The following is a 15,118-nucleotide window of genomic DNA, read 5'->3' as shown; positions in this document are numbered from 1 at the left end:
TTTTACTTCAGTGAAAGGTTAGGTCGATGTTTTTGAATGAAAGATCAAAAGGATACACAATGCAGATTTATTTTTACAGCCATCTCAGATCATATTTACCAGGGGTGCCAATAATTCTCTAATTCATAAATAATTCAGACCACAACTGTATGGTACAGGATCTAACAGGGAATAAAAATGGACAATAAAGACAAACAGACTAGAGGAATTTGGTTAAATGCATTTTATAGTATTGTCATTTATTGAAATAAATCACAATTGTTGTTTTCAAATGCAGAAATTATTGGACATTCACTTAAACACGAGGAACACTGTTGGAAGCAACTTTTGGAAATCCTCATAAACCTACTTTCTGAATACTACAGGAAAGACGGATGACTTCAAACTGATTGAGGTAAATCAGAAAGGATTTACCAACATTTTGGCTTAGAAAAAAGTATTCAGATGTACAAAGAGGTTCAGCAAAAGTTACTGTTAGCGTTTCAAACAGGAGTGGAACACTGGAAGAGGAAGACCTTGATCTCTAAAAGCACGTCTGAAAATCAACCCAGTATATTGATATGTATAATACATACATGATTGTGCCTCTGCTGAGGTGGAGAGCAACAAGATCAATCATTAACAGGAGAGAAAAATAAAAAGAGCAGAGTAGAAAGTCAGAAATGACTCCAGCATTTGGTCCACAGCTAGACAGCAGAAATCTCCGTACGTGATGCTGAATGTGTCCCACTGAAACCATCTACAGGAGGTAGAGCTCTAGATTTCTCTAGGTCTGCGATCTAGTTCGCAATAATACAACGGGTTACTAGTATTGAGAACAGTAGGTGAATCAAAACCTCTCAGAGATACTCCATTGCATTTTTCATATTTCAACACCAAAATTAAAAGAAAACATCTTCATTTGAAAGATATTTTTATGACATATTCTACTAAATGACAAATCTACTATTTAAGCACACTCCCTCACCCCATTTTAACTGTATTGCAATAAAACATCTGTAAATTTAAGGCAGTAAATCGAATCATTTTGAGGATGAACTATGAGCCAGACATGGGTTTAATGAGCTTCATCTGTGTGAATGGATTATATTTGGCTGTGCGTAATGAGCTGAGAGTTTAGCACACTCAGAGATACCTGGATAGAAACAGAAACATTCATTATGGTTTGGTTTTGTTCATGCATGCAAATGTTAAGGCTTCTGGTTGTGGGGTGACTGGGAGGCCTTCTGCTCTCGCACTATGAATTTCATGAGTTTCATATTTTCATCCCAAACAAAAGGCAGAATCAAAGGTTTTCAGACAGAAATCATTACAGCTTTCGGAGATCTCTGGAATGGTGCTGGTTTCCATGACGATCAAGCGGAAAGGCGTTGGGCCGCCAGCTCCTCCGCATCGTCGCGGTTCTCGTTGATCTCCACCAGCGTCCGCACAAATCGGGTCCATTCGTCACTTCGCGGGACCGCGATTTGCTATAGAGAGAAGAGAAAATCATTGGGCCTCATTCATGAAATTTCCGTAAATAGATTCATTTTTTAAAGCGTGATCAATCGCACACTTATCATGAAATTAATCATATGTCATTTATCTCATTAAACACATTAATTTTGTCATAATTTGCTATATCCAAAGTAAACAGTCAGATTGAAGGGTGATTCTCACAAAATTTCTGCAAGCTTCAAGGATCACTGGAGACTCCAAAAGGACACCAAATAACCAAGTCCATATAATTCTATTATATAATAAATGTATACACACCTAAGCACCCATGAAAAAAAAAAAACATAAAAAAACATTACAGAATTCACAGTGTATAGTGTGTGTGCAGAGCAACAACAACGAGACTGACTTTCATTTTAGACGAGTCAAGCTGCGATACCGAACACGGAGACGGCAAAAAAACCTAATTCATTCGCTTTGAGTGCATGAACACATGACAAATCAAACATTATCCTTCCTGAGTGTGTGTGGACACAACACAAATGTACTGTGTGTCTGTACATGAATGCAGCGTGCGATCAGTGATTGAGAGCGCGCAGATATATGGTTTGTTGTTTGTTGCGCTTACTGTACGACTCCAAAAATTGCGCTCTTCAGAAACAATTGCAGAATACGACAGAGCTCGTGTTTTAAAGCAAAGCACACTGGAACGAACAATTCACTTAAGTCTCTATTCGCTCTGATATGTGTGATGTGTTCAGCCTGGCCTTCTTTACATTCGCGCTGTGTTGGACTGTTTGAATGAATTGACCCATCGGTAAGCCCCGCCCCCCTTAGTTACTGTTGCTAACTCGGACAAACAAACGTTTTGCTATATCTTACAATGACAGCTGTCAGTGTGAAAACCTTATCCCAAGATGTTTTTGGACACAGAATGTAGCGCATACCCCGTCCGAATGATGGCCAAACTTTACTGATGGATTATGAAGTTTATTACATTGTTTTTCACTCAAAAAATCATCGTAAGAGCTGAACAAACAAACAAAGCAGAAGTGCGCATTAACGTCTCATTCACAACTCTCTCTCTCCGTGGCATTACCATTAACATACACAGTAAATTACACAGAAACACTCACAGTAAACAAACATATATGTTATATTGCACACAATCAAAGCTTAAAAAAAACAGTAAAAACGGGACCTTTAACTTTTGCAGGGATTTTATTGAAAAGAGCTTAGGCTCATGTAACCAGTCTGTTTTTGCAATATTTCACGGTGCGTCTGTGAAACGCTGAGGTACCGTATAGTTTTGTGCGCGCGTGAACATCATGGCAACGTACAACACAAAGTACCTCACGCGGGAAACACTTAACGTAACGCGCAAATGCAAGTAACAAACGTAAATCCAGCATAGTCCACGAAGTGTTGGCGAAATAACACATTATCGGACCGGAGAGAATAATAGGGAATTTCTTCCAGAAAACTTCTTGCACAAAATAAATTCAAGCACTTTCAAGGACCTGTATGTATGTTTTTTTTTCAGTCATGTCGTTTGCACTTCGTATCAGCTGCTCGTTATTGCTTTAGCACTGCCAGCAGAGATCTGTGCGTGGCCAGCCACCAGGGTTGCCAGAATTTCACAACAAAACCCACACAATTGCTACTCAAAACTAGCCCCAAACAAGCCCAATCACGTTTCAGGGGGGCTTCTCCGGTAAAAATTGCATTTGGGGGGTAAAATGTGTTTTATTGGCATAGTTGCCTACTAAAAATCGCATTCCCGGGGCTAAATATCACATAATTTTTTTGTCATTCATCCCGCGGACATGAAAAACAGCCCGCGGCAACAGTGTTGAAGTAGCCCAACCGCGGACTTGGCAACACTGAGCCACGCTTCCCTTGGAGGGCGGGGGCAATAGCAAAAGAGAAACACGCCTCTGCTGCATGCTAGAATCTCCGAAAAACAAGCCGATTTCAACCTCAAAGTGTATGCTTTTAAATACACCAATACTGCCATCTCAAACACGGAGAGGCTTCTTCGTGATCTTAACTAACAGACTCAGCAAAAAAGCGGAAAAAAAAACGCTTCTTTCTCATTTTGCTCGAAAGTTGTGCTGCCGACTTGTGTCCCTACTTTCCGTGACTGGTCACAAATTGATTACTGGATCACTGAACACTTTCCCAGAGTTGAACGGCTTTAAATGGCTTGATCACAAACAGAAGCAGAATCGGGTTAAAGAGTTCATTTCCTCAGGGTTACAGGTGCTGTAGAGGCTCAGTGTGATTGTGATAAACTCCCGACTTCTAACATCATCTAACGGCGTGACGAAAATTACGCTAAGCCGGGTGCACACACTGTGCGATTTATAATAGTCCTTCACGATTGTTCCTTGTCAGACTGAAAGAACATGATCCCCGCTGTAAGCCACGTCACATTGTAAGATCTCAGTTGTCATTAAAAGTCAGACTGGAAGATAGTCAAGGCGCGCTAAAAATGGACGCACGCAACAAAACTCGTCTGGAGTTTTATATCATCAATCAACGATCAAAGCGTTCGGTGACAGTGAGCGGCATTACACACGGGATTGAAATGGTGGCTACAAAGAAATCTCTAGCGCTCATTTTGGTCATAGTTTGTCTTGAAAAACGTCGTAGGAGAAGTCACACTGCAGGACTGAGCGCCAAATCTTCTGACACTGCCAGAATTTCGTCTTAGGTCAAATTTGATCGCAGTGGTCATTAACCGGCTGCCGGTGAACATGTCAAACTAACGATCAAAGACTTCAGATTTTAGCCTAGGATCAGAGGAATCTTTTAGGATTTGCAAAATTTGTCTCAGACGGCCAAATCGTGGCTTCTGTAATTTATTTGCGTTAATTGCGTTCAATTCTTTTAACGCGTTAAGGACTTTAAATTAATCGCATGCGTTAATGTGTTAATGTTGACAGCACTAGTAAATATATGACCTGAGTAATTTGCGCGTAAAATGGACATTTATGAAAACTCACAAACGCTTCGTATACCACGGATTTGGTAGTTAAACGTGTGTATATTAATGAATACAAACATTCGTAAATAGGGTGCGTGTGCGCGCTCATTCATAATTAGCATAATCCCCGCCCATGAGTTACAACTGCAAATGACGCAGTGGAATCTTCTGGAATTCTTTCTGGTTTGGCTCCAGTATTTTGCATAAATGCTATCGAGATTAATTGGCCATATGCCTCGCAATAAATATTAAATTATCGTGTCCACCAAAGCATTTTTAGCCAGCTAAAAATGTCTGGAGCTCTTCTGGCCAGCTGGTGGCACTTGAAATCGCTTTGCAAGGGCAGCGTTTTTCCAGCTGAGAAACTTTGGTTGCTGATACAGAATATCAATAGCAGTAATGTGTTGATAGCATCTCACTTTGAAGAATATTACTAAATCTAAAAATGCAGTAACCAGCTAAATTAACTTTTCCATTGTTGTTCAGTCAGTGTACAAGTCGAATGATTGGTCGGTGTAGTATTTGTCCCGCCCCTCCTCCACTGTGATTGGACGGCTGGGTAAATAGTGACCATGAGGAGCGCTGCCTATTACCCCAAGGTGAACCGTTAAAAAAAAAGAAAGAAAAGAAAAGAGACGGGGCAAATCCACTTGCGAAATATTATTATGGTACAGTGCATCCAAATGCAATGTCATCAGTTTGCCTAAATTAGAACACAAAACGTTCAAATGTTTTACGCACCATTTACACGTGGTAGGGAGCAGGTGTACATTTCTTTCATACCAACTAACATTTTGAAAATACGAAAATTTTCGTGAATCCGAAAATGTATGTCAGAATGGCTTTACGAACGATTTCAAAACACACAAATTCGTTCTGCTCGTGTTTCATGAATAGGCCCATGGTGTGTAATATGCCAGCGTTTTGTAAAGAGGTGTAAAGCCTGCCGTGGCCACACAGTGGACGATCAGGCTATTCTGAGAGAGTGAACTGACCCCTGGCTAACAATCCCCCATCTCATTCTTCTACTCTATCTGCTTTCATCCCATCTCGTGAGTGACAGAGGCCCTCTGTGGCCCCTGAAGGGCCGTGCTGTTAGGGCCCCTCTCTGACAGACGCATAATTGTAGTGTGTGTCATCTTTAGAGGCTCCGCATGGGCTTTTTACACCAACGTCTCAGTGACAGAACGGGAGCGAGAGTGAGAAAGCCGCTCAACGCCCCGCCCAGGAGCTGAAAGTGTTGCTGTGAAGTCAGTCTGTGATGGGTCTTAAGTAAACTCTACTCTCTCACCTCGCCCACGTCGTAAATGTGGATCTGTCCTTCTGAGTCCCCGACAGCGATCTCTCTGCCCGACTGAGACCAGCGCAGTCTGTTCAGAGCAGGACTTCCTTCCACGGCCACGCTGACAGTGGGCACCTGCACACACACACAAACATTCGTTGAGCTTATTGTGTTCAACTTTTAATAATAGCAATAATACAGTTTGTTTAGTCAGTATCTGATCCATCCACATTATTAATCACAGAGGTCATGCAACAGAAGGGGATTTATTACTTTCATGCTGATATTTTGAAAAGTACTGTTGAACTAAACAGGACAAGGCTGATCACATCAAACTGTACAGTGTTCATGTACTGGTCCTGTTTGGTAAACCCGCACCCGCAGTACTTATCCGACAGCAACACTCATTTAATTCCGTACCCGAACCGAACTGCACCGGTAAAATACGGTTGATTCTCCTAAAACTCTGCAGTGTATACATGGCCGTTGGTCCTCTTAGCAGCATGAAAAATAAAACTTTTTTCAAATTGTGATAAACAGAAAGCAAGCAAAGCGAGATCCCTATATATCATATTGTTCTGAATATAAGACGACCCTGAACCCCCACCCCCCACCCCCCACCGCACCCCGCTTCACGATGTACCTTTTGGAAAAAGGCTTGTATTGAAATTTTGGTAAATACTGGTAAAATGTACCAATGATCACATTTAACACTTTTTGGCATATCATAAAAATAATGTGCCTAGCAAAAGTTTTGAAATCTGGGTACCGTCTTACGTTTTAAAATCAAAATCGGGGAAAGTTTGGTCCCGTCAGTGAGGCACACAAACATGACAGTCACGCTGCTCTTAGACGGTAAGCTTTTTTTTTTAGCCCTATTCGGACGGTAATTGTTTCTCGTGGGGTCATAAGGTATTTTCATCATTGACAGGGGCTAGTCTGTGATTTTATTGCCTTCCGAATCCAGAATGTCAATGTTTTTTTCCCACTAGGGATGAAACGGTATGGAAATTTAACATCACGATTATAGTGACCCAAATTATCACGGTTATCAAAATTATCACGGTTTTGTTCAAGTTTTATATTTGAAAATCAACAAACAAACTAAAGCAGCTCTATGCACCTTTTTAAGGGTGCACAATTTTTGGGTGAACGAAGCATTTAAGTAGCAAAAATGAAATTAGAGTTTGAATCATTTCATGAATTAGATCAAAATGTCCATTTAAGTGAATCAAATCAAAACTCTGATTCAACAAGTCATTTGTGTCATCATGCAAGAATGTTCATGCAATATTTCAATTTGGCATCTGCCATATATTATGTTTTAGCAAAACTATATGTTGGTAAATATTGCTCTTCAAAACTATGTATTATTATAATGGTTCATATTATGAAAAAACTAAAAACTTTATTTTACTGTGGTACATTAAACATTTCAAATCTAAATAGCAACTAGGTTTGGGTACCGAACTCTGTACTTTTAAGGGCACCGACCGAATTACGTCGGTACTACCGAGTACCAATTCACATTAAATCAATCAGTACCAAATTTTGGTACCTGAGAACGCATCTGGTGATATAGACTAATATCTGTGAATATTAAACCGCAAAAAGACCATTAAAATATGAATCCTGCATGTCCTGCGTGTCTCTGTGCGAATGAATCGCGCAGACGTGCGGTTTAATTTACCTACCTAATAATAATACTAACACTAATGTAATAATAATAAATTGTCAAAACTTTAAAAATTTTCTTCATGTTTTAATTTTAACAGTATAAAGCTCAGTTGTGCAGCACTTTGTTTGACAAAAAAAGTTGAATTTAATGAAAAGATAAATTGAATTAATGTCTTATGTCTTCATTTGATTACCAGAAAATACACAACACATAATTTGAGGGAAATCTAAAAAAAAATCATAGAAAAAAAATGCATATGGTTGTTTTTAAATTGAATTAAGTACCTAGTAGCCTACTATTTACTAGTAAATATTACAGTATACAAACATCACAGACAATGGCAGACAGAGATCAGGGCAGCTCTGGCATAATGTCAATAACACCTCTATAAATGACTATAAATGTATTTCTATAAATGTAAACATCCCTAAAGTACCGAAAAACGGTACCGGTACCCAACCCTATTAGCAACACTGTTTGATTGAAATCCTTTGACTGGGAAAAAAAACAAAACAAAAAACACTTAAATATCCAAATATACTAAACATTGTTAAAGGGTTAGTTCACCCAAAAATGAAAATTCTGTCATTAATTACTTACCCTCATGTTGTTGGACACCCGTCAGACCTCCGTTCATCTTCAGAACACAAATGAAGATATTTTAGTTGAAATCTGATGGCTCTGAAAGGCCTCCATTGGCTCAATGCACGGTTCACTCTCAAGACCCTTAAAAGGTACTAAAGACGTCATTACAAAGTCCATCTCACTACAGTGGTTCTACAATAATTTTATGAATCGGCGACAATAGTTTTTGTGCGCAAAAAAACCCTAAATAACGACTTAGTGATATAGTGATGACGATTTCAAAACACGGAATCACGAAGCTTCGAAGCGTTATGAATCAGTGAGTCGAATCAGCGGTTTGACACGCGATCCGAATCATGATTCGACTCACTGATTCATAACGCTTCGAAGCTTCATGATGCCGTGTTTTGAAATCGTCATCACTATACAAGTCATTATTTAGGGTTTTTTTGCGCACAAAAACTATTCTCGCCGATTCATAAAGTTATTGTAGAACCACTGTAGTGAGATGGACTTTGTAACGACGTCTTTAGTACCTTTTAAGGGTCTTGAGAGTGAACCGTGCATTGAGCCAATGGAGGCCTTTCAGAGCCATCAGATTTCAACTAAAATATCTTCATTTGTGTTCTGAAGATGAACGGAGGTCTGACGGGTGTCGAACGACATGAGGGTAAGTCATTAATGACAGAATTTTCATTTTTGGGTGAACTAACCCTTTAACAGGCTGAAAATGTATTGTATATAATTGTTTATATTTCTAACACTACTAAAAGAAATCAGATTTTATCTCTCATGTTGAAGACTTTGTGGTGGATGAATATTGTTGACTCTGCATATGTAAGTGTGTGTTTATGTATCGATGTTTCATGGCATGTAAGCTGTTTTAACCTCTGTGTCATTGTTGAGGTTCCACAGGTCGATGCGTCCGAGTCCGTCCACACACGCAAAGAGGGCGGGATGTACCGGAGACCACATGACATCATAAACATAATCCGAGTTATCCTCAAACGAGTACAGCGGCTTGTTATTCTACAGCAGAGAGAAAAACACACAGTCAGCTGAGAGATTCATGAATGACAGTGTAATGTAATGAGTGTGCACGAATGATCCGTTACCTTGTTGCTCCAGAGTTTAACGGTCCAATCAAAAGAGGCGGTCAGGAAGAGATGAGAGAAATCTACCGGCCCAGTCGCTGTGTGACAGTGAATGCCTGTGATTGGACCATGATGTCCCTCGAACATCTCACTGATACCTGCCCGACTGCTCACACACACACACACACACAGAATGACAGAGGGTTAATGATCAGCATCTCAGCATGTTTCCATCAGTCAGGTAACACTTCACATTACTAACACACACCGCTGAGTGTGTGAGCTCATTACTGTGAGAGGTAAACAGCCGTGTGAGATGCTGAGAGTGTGTGTAGAGGGTGAGATAATCACAGCATCACAAATGAAGAGGAAACATTCGCTCTCTCAGCTCATTACAGTACACATAAACACATCTACTATATCCCATTCATAAACAAGATGATTTTCATATTTTTGATATAAAACAAAAACTTGCGCAGGAACTTCCATTCAGGGCAATAAAGTTTTTGGAAGATAACAGATAACGATCGTAACATGATGTCTGCTTCAGTAAAGCATGTGTCAATGTATTAATAGAAATACATATTAATTACTTATAAAATTAAACTACTAAAAGGCTGCATTTATTTGAAAAAAAGTAAAATTGTGAAACAATTTGAAATAACAGTATTCGATTATAATATATAGTAAAATGTAATTTATTCCTGTGATCAAAGCTGAATTTATCATCATTACTCCAGTGTCACATGATCCTTCAGAAATCATTCTAATATGATGATTTACTGCTCAAGAAACATGTTGAAAACAGTTGTGCTGGTTACTATTTTTGTGAAACCGCAATGTTTTTTCCCCCAGGATTTTTTGAAAAATAGCAAGCTCAAAAGATCAGGATTTATTTGGGTTATAAATGTACATACATACATTTGATTTGTTGATCAGTCCACCCAAGAAACCACAACATGGCTTTCCACAAATTTCCACTTTCAAAATATGTTGGAAAATTTGAAAAAATATATTTTCAATATTATACATCAAACTATGTCTAGTCCTCATTTACACAAATAATGTTAATATAATTAACCAGAAAGTTCAATGATTCATACAGGGATTCATCGGGAATGAAGAATACTAAGCAATGGACTGTTATTGAATATTATATATCTATTGCTTAGTATTCTTAATTTCTGATGAATCCCTGTGTGTGTATATATACATATATACATACCGATCAGGCAATCAGGCATAACATTATGACAGGTGAAGTGAATAACACTGATTATCTCTTCATCATGGCACCTGTTAGTGGGTGGGATATATTAGGCAGCAAGTGAACATTTTGTCCTCAAAGTTGATGTGTTAGAAGCAGGAAAAATGGGCAAGCGTAAGGATTTGAGCGAGTTTGACAAGGGCCAAATTGTGATGGCTAGACGACTGGGTCAGAGCATCTCCAAAACTGCAGCTCTTGATGGGTGTTCCCGGTCTGCAGTGGTCAGTCTCTATCAAAGTGCTCCAAGGAAGGACCAGTGGTGAACCGGCCACAGGGTCATGGGCGGCTGAGGCTCATTGATGCACATGGGGAGTGAAGGCTGGCCCGTGTGGTCCAATCAAACAGACGAGCTACTGGAGCTCAGATTGCTCGAGAAGTTAATGCTGGTTCTGATAGAAAGGTGTCAAAATACACAATCTCAGTTTGTTGTGTATGGGGCGGCACAGCCACAGACCAGTCAGGCTGCCCATGCTGACCCCTGACCCCGCCCAAAGCACCAACAGTGGGCATGTGAATATCAGAACTGGACCACGGAGCAATGGAAGAAGGCGGCCTGGTCTGATGAATCACGTTTTCTTTTACATCACGTGGATGGCCGGGTGTGTGTGTGTTGCTTAGCTGGGGAACACATGGCACCAGGTGCACTATGGGAAGAAGGCAAGCAGGCGGAGGCAGTGTTGATGCTTTGGGCAATGTTCTGCTGGGAAACCTTGGGTCCTCCATTCATGTGGATGTTACTTTGACACGTACCACCTACCTAAGCATTGTTGCAGACCATGTACAGCCTTTCATGGAAACGGTATTCCCTGGTGGCTGTGGCTCTTTCAGCAGATAATGTGCCGACACAAAGCAAAAAATTGTTCAGGAATGGTTTGAGGTGCACAACGAGTTCGAGGTGTTGACTTGGCCTCCAAATTCCCCAGATCTCAGTTCAATCGAGCATCTGTGGGATGTGCTGAACAAACAAGTCCGATCCATGGAGGCCCCACCTCGCAACTTACAGTACTTAAAGGATCTGCTGCTAACATCTTGGTGTCAGATACCGCAGCACACCATCAGGGAGTCCATGCCTCGACGGGTCAGGGCTGTTTTGGCAGCAAAATGTTATGCCTGATCGGTGTGTGTATATATATATACATAATACAGGGACTAAGAAAAAGCCATTTTGTGAGAAAGAAAATGTTTGTTTGCATAAGCAGATTACATGCACAGATCCAGAGATCTCCTGCAGTGTGTGTAAGTGTGTGTATTACCTGCCATGGCGACAGGCTGTGTAGACTGATCCATCCTCACTTCCCACCACAAAGTTATTAACGTCACCCAGAGGGAAGGACATGGAGGTGACCGCAACGGATTTAGACTGCTTAAACACCAGCTCCATACTGTCCTGTTGGCACACACACACTCACACATCAATAACACCACAGCCAATAGCCTCCCTCACAGATTAGCAATGCGCAATTTAAATTCAGCCAGCGCTTTACCAATCATTAACATCTGACACTGTGGTTTGGCAAATGTTTTTGGAAACTCAAGGATGAGTTAATGGCATACTAAATCCAAAAGCAGCTCTGTGTGTGTGTGTGTGTGTGTGTGTGTGTGTGTGTGTGTGTGTGTAAGGCAGCAGGGAAGAGGTTGAGGCTCTCACTGGGCCTCTTATAGTGCTTCTGAAGCCAACAAATCACTTCCCTTGGCACTTGTCGGTAAGATTTGTACACAACATTCACTATTTTTACTGGTTGAGTAAGCAAGTTGCTTTCTTTGAGCATGATATTCCAACTATGAAACCATGAACTGAGAATTTTTGATGGAGGGTCATGTGAGGGCAGAGAGAATTGTGGGTACCTGTGGTTGAGACAGCATGTCCAGACTCCAGGAGCACATCTTTCCATCAGTAGAGATGCTAATGAGGTTATGAGCGTTCTGTGTGCCAACCACATTAACACAGTACACTGGGTGCTGGAAGAGAAGCAGAAAAGTAAGGCTAGGGTGAAAAAAATATATAAAACAACATAAGCAATATTTTGTTTTAGGACACCGTAGTATTAATATCTCAGGGTTCTTGGACTGCAGCTACTGCTTGGCCTAATTTTCTGTGTGGTGTGTGATGCCATGTACCGTGTGGGCCGCAGCAGAGAGAGGTGTCCTCTGGACAGGAGTGCGTCTGTTACTTCTGTTGTCCCACAGGACAATCTGTCCTGAATAAGTGCCACCGACAACCAGGTTTGGATGAAACTTTGCAAACGCTGCAGACATGACCGCAGACTACAGGAGAGAGAGAGAGAGAGAGAGAGAGAGAGAGAGTTCCAAAAAGTTCATAAGTAATGAATCAAGCAGATTAATTCAGGTCTTCTGAAGAGACACTTTTGCTTTATATAAAGAACAGATTTAATTTGCGGTTTTATTCATATAACCATTGATCAAATATAATCAAAGGCAGCTCAACTGTGTTTGTTTGCCACCCGAGAACAAACCTCATTGGTTCTTGTGGAAGCTCAAAGTTACTGAAGTGACATGTGAAAACAAAACTCGTTGGTTCTTTGCATCAAGCAGATTTGAGCCTTCGTTTACCATGGTTATTGTGCTGCATGTATGTTTATCACACTCTCCTCTGGGAGTTTACCAGACCCAGCATACTCAGCTAAGAAGATGTAAAATCTTCTGTGAGTGTTTGTGAATACTTGTGGAGTGTTTTTGCATCTCAGGAAGAGCGAGCTGTGTATCTGTTCCTGAGGGCAGCACATGTGGTTCTACTCCGGCTCTCCACAACGGATCACCTCAGGCCAAACACACACTGAACATACAGTAACACTCAACAAATACAAAAAGAAATGCCACAATCTGCTTCCGTATTGCTTGCAACGCAGCATAATGGCTAGAATGATTCAAATCTGTGAGTCCCGTGACTTTACTGACTGTTTGAGTATTTGCGTATATCCATAAATCAACTGAAGTCAATAGAGTTCACCCTGATCAAAGTCAATAGAGTTCACACTGGTAATTCTTACAAATTTCAGTTTTCTTTTGTTGTTTCACTAACATTAACACCAATGGACAGAAAGCTGTCTATCAGACAAAGCATAAGTACCAAATCGATTTCTCTTTTGGGTTTTCTTGCGCCTAAATGTTTTAAAATCATTTAAATATTTAAATTGGCTTAAACTGACTTTTACAGATATGCTTTTGTTGAATGGAAAAGAGCAGCATGAACTGACGATTCAAAACCTCTCCATTTGTGTTCTATGGAAGAAAAGGTCATGGGTTTGTGATGACATGAGAAAGACAGATTTTTCATTTGTGTGTGTGTGGTTTGTTTTTGTGATTTATGAAGACACAAATTTGTATAATGACACGGGTATTACGTTGGTTTTACGATGTAAACATGAAATATGGACATTTCATATGTCCTCATATTTAAAATAGCTTTAAAAACATTCTAAACAATGTTTTATTAAAAATGCAGAATGTTTCCTGTGATGGGTAGGTTTAAGGGTAGGGGTTGAGAGTGTGCGTGCGTGTGTGTATGTGTGTGTGTTGGTTTAGGGGTTTAATGTACAGTTTGTACTGTATAAAAATCATTACACCGATGGTATGTCCTCACTTAGATAGCAAAACAAACCTGTGTGTGTGTGTGTGTGTGAGATGGGCAGGTTTAGGAGTAGGGTTAGTGTAAGGGGAGAGAATGTACAGTTTGTACAGTATAAAAACCCTTACGTCTATGGAGTCTCCACAAAGATAGCGAACCAGACATGTGTGTGTTTGTTTTTGTGATTGAGGACACACATTTTTATAATGAAACCGTTATTACGACGTAAACATGAAATATGAGGACATTTCATATGTCCTCATATTTAAAATAGCTTTAAAAACATACAAAACAATGTTTTATTAAAAACGTAAAAATGCTGAATGTTTCCTGTGATGGGTAGGTTTAGGGGTAGAGAGTGTGTGTGTGAGATGGGTAGGTTTAGGGGTAGGGGTAGTGTAACGGGATTGAATGTACAGTTTGTACAGTATAAAAACTATTACGCCTATGGTATGTCTTCACTTAGATATCAAAACAAACCTGTGTGTGTGTGTGTGTGTGTGTGTGTGTGTGTGTGTGTGTGTGTGTGTGTGTGTGTGTGTGTGTGTGTATGTATTTGAATGTATCACAGAAGCTGCGCAGGGGTAATAAGAGGGAGAGAGAAGAAGAGGATGGAAGAAAATCCAACTGCAATCGGTGTGTAGGTATATGTGTTCACATGGGATGGTTTTCAGGAGGTGTGTGAGGGTGTGTGTACCTGACAGTGGAAGACATATTCTGGTGTGGCCTTCTTGTATTTCATGTTCCAGACCAAAGCCACTCCATCAGGCTCATGTGGGGCTTCCTCATTGTTGTTGTAAGAGGCGACCAGCAACTCTGGATACTGTGAACACACATGTACAGGTCAGGAGAACAAAACTTTTGGCTATTTAAGAAAAAAAAACTTCTGACTGCTAGCATTAAGTCTGGTCCACATTACAGCTTTTCAGGCGGCCAAGAACCACCCACGTACACATAAAAAATAAAAAAAAACTTTAAGCTGACTGTTACAAATATGCAACAAAAGGGAAAAATATACTTTTTAATAATAATTCAAAATAAAAACTAAATGCATCCAAAGTAGTTATTCACCTCAAAGCTTTCTAAACCATGTATGACTACTCATATCAAGGTTGTATAGCAGCTTACACAATATTGTTGCAAAGCAGAGTCACAATTATAAAGAGTAAAATGCTATTGTTGCGAAATTCATCAATTATG

General features: G+C 40.1%; 1 protein-coding gene across 4 annotated transcripts in view; it reads right to left on the bottom strand.

Moving 5' to 3' along the window:
• Positions 1–210: 210 nt before the first annotated feature.
• dync1i2a (dynein, cytoplasmic 1, intermediate chain 2a) overlaps positions 211–15,118 on the bottom strand; it is a 64,484-nt gene continuing 49,576 nt past the window's right edge. For 2 of the 4 annotated variants that reach the window (XM_079821875.1, XM_079821876.1), the window contains exons 9-16: positions 14,616–14,741; positions 12,451–12,597; positions 12,178–12,291; positions 11,586–11,719; positions 9,087–9,231; positions 8,860–9,000; positions 5,718–5,843; positions 211–1,469 (exon numbers count right to left, since the gene is read on the bottom strand). In XM_079821875.1, the coding sequence (XP_079678001.1) occupies positions 1,356–1,469; positions 5,718–5,843; positions 8,860–9,000; positions 9,087–9,231; positions 11,586–11,719; positions 12,178–12,291; positions 12,451–12,597; positions 14,616–14,741 (1,047 nt within the window). In that variant the 3' untranslated portion in view covers positions 211–1,355. The remainder of the gene's footprint in view (positions 1,470–5,717; positions 5,844–8,859; positions 9,001–9,086; positions 9,232–11,585; positions 11,720–12,177; positions 12,292–12,450; positions 12,598–14,615; positions 14,742–15,118) is intronic. The other 2 variants (XM_079821873.1, XM_079821874.1) reach the window with 1 other exon arrangement.

Source organism: Gobio gobio (assembly GCF_949357685.1).
Source record: "Gobio gobio genome assembly, chromosome: 7".
Taxonomy (NCBI): Eukaryota; Metazoa; Chordata; class Actinopteri; order Cypriniformes; family Gobionidae; genus Gobio; species Gobio gobio.
This window is presented reverse-complemented; position numbering and strand designations above follow the sequence as displayed.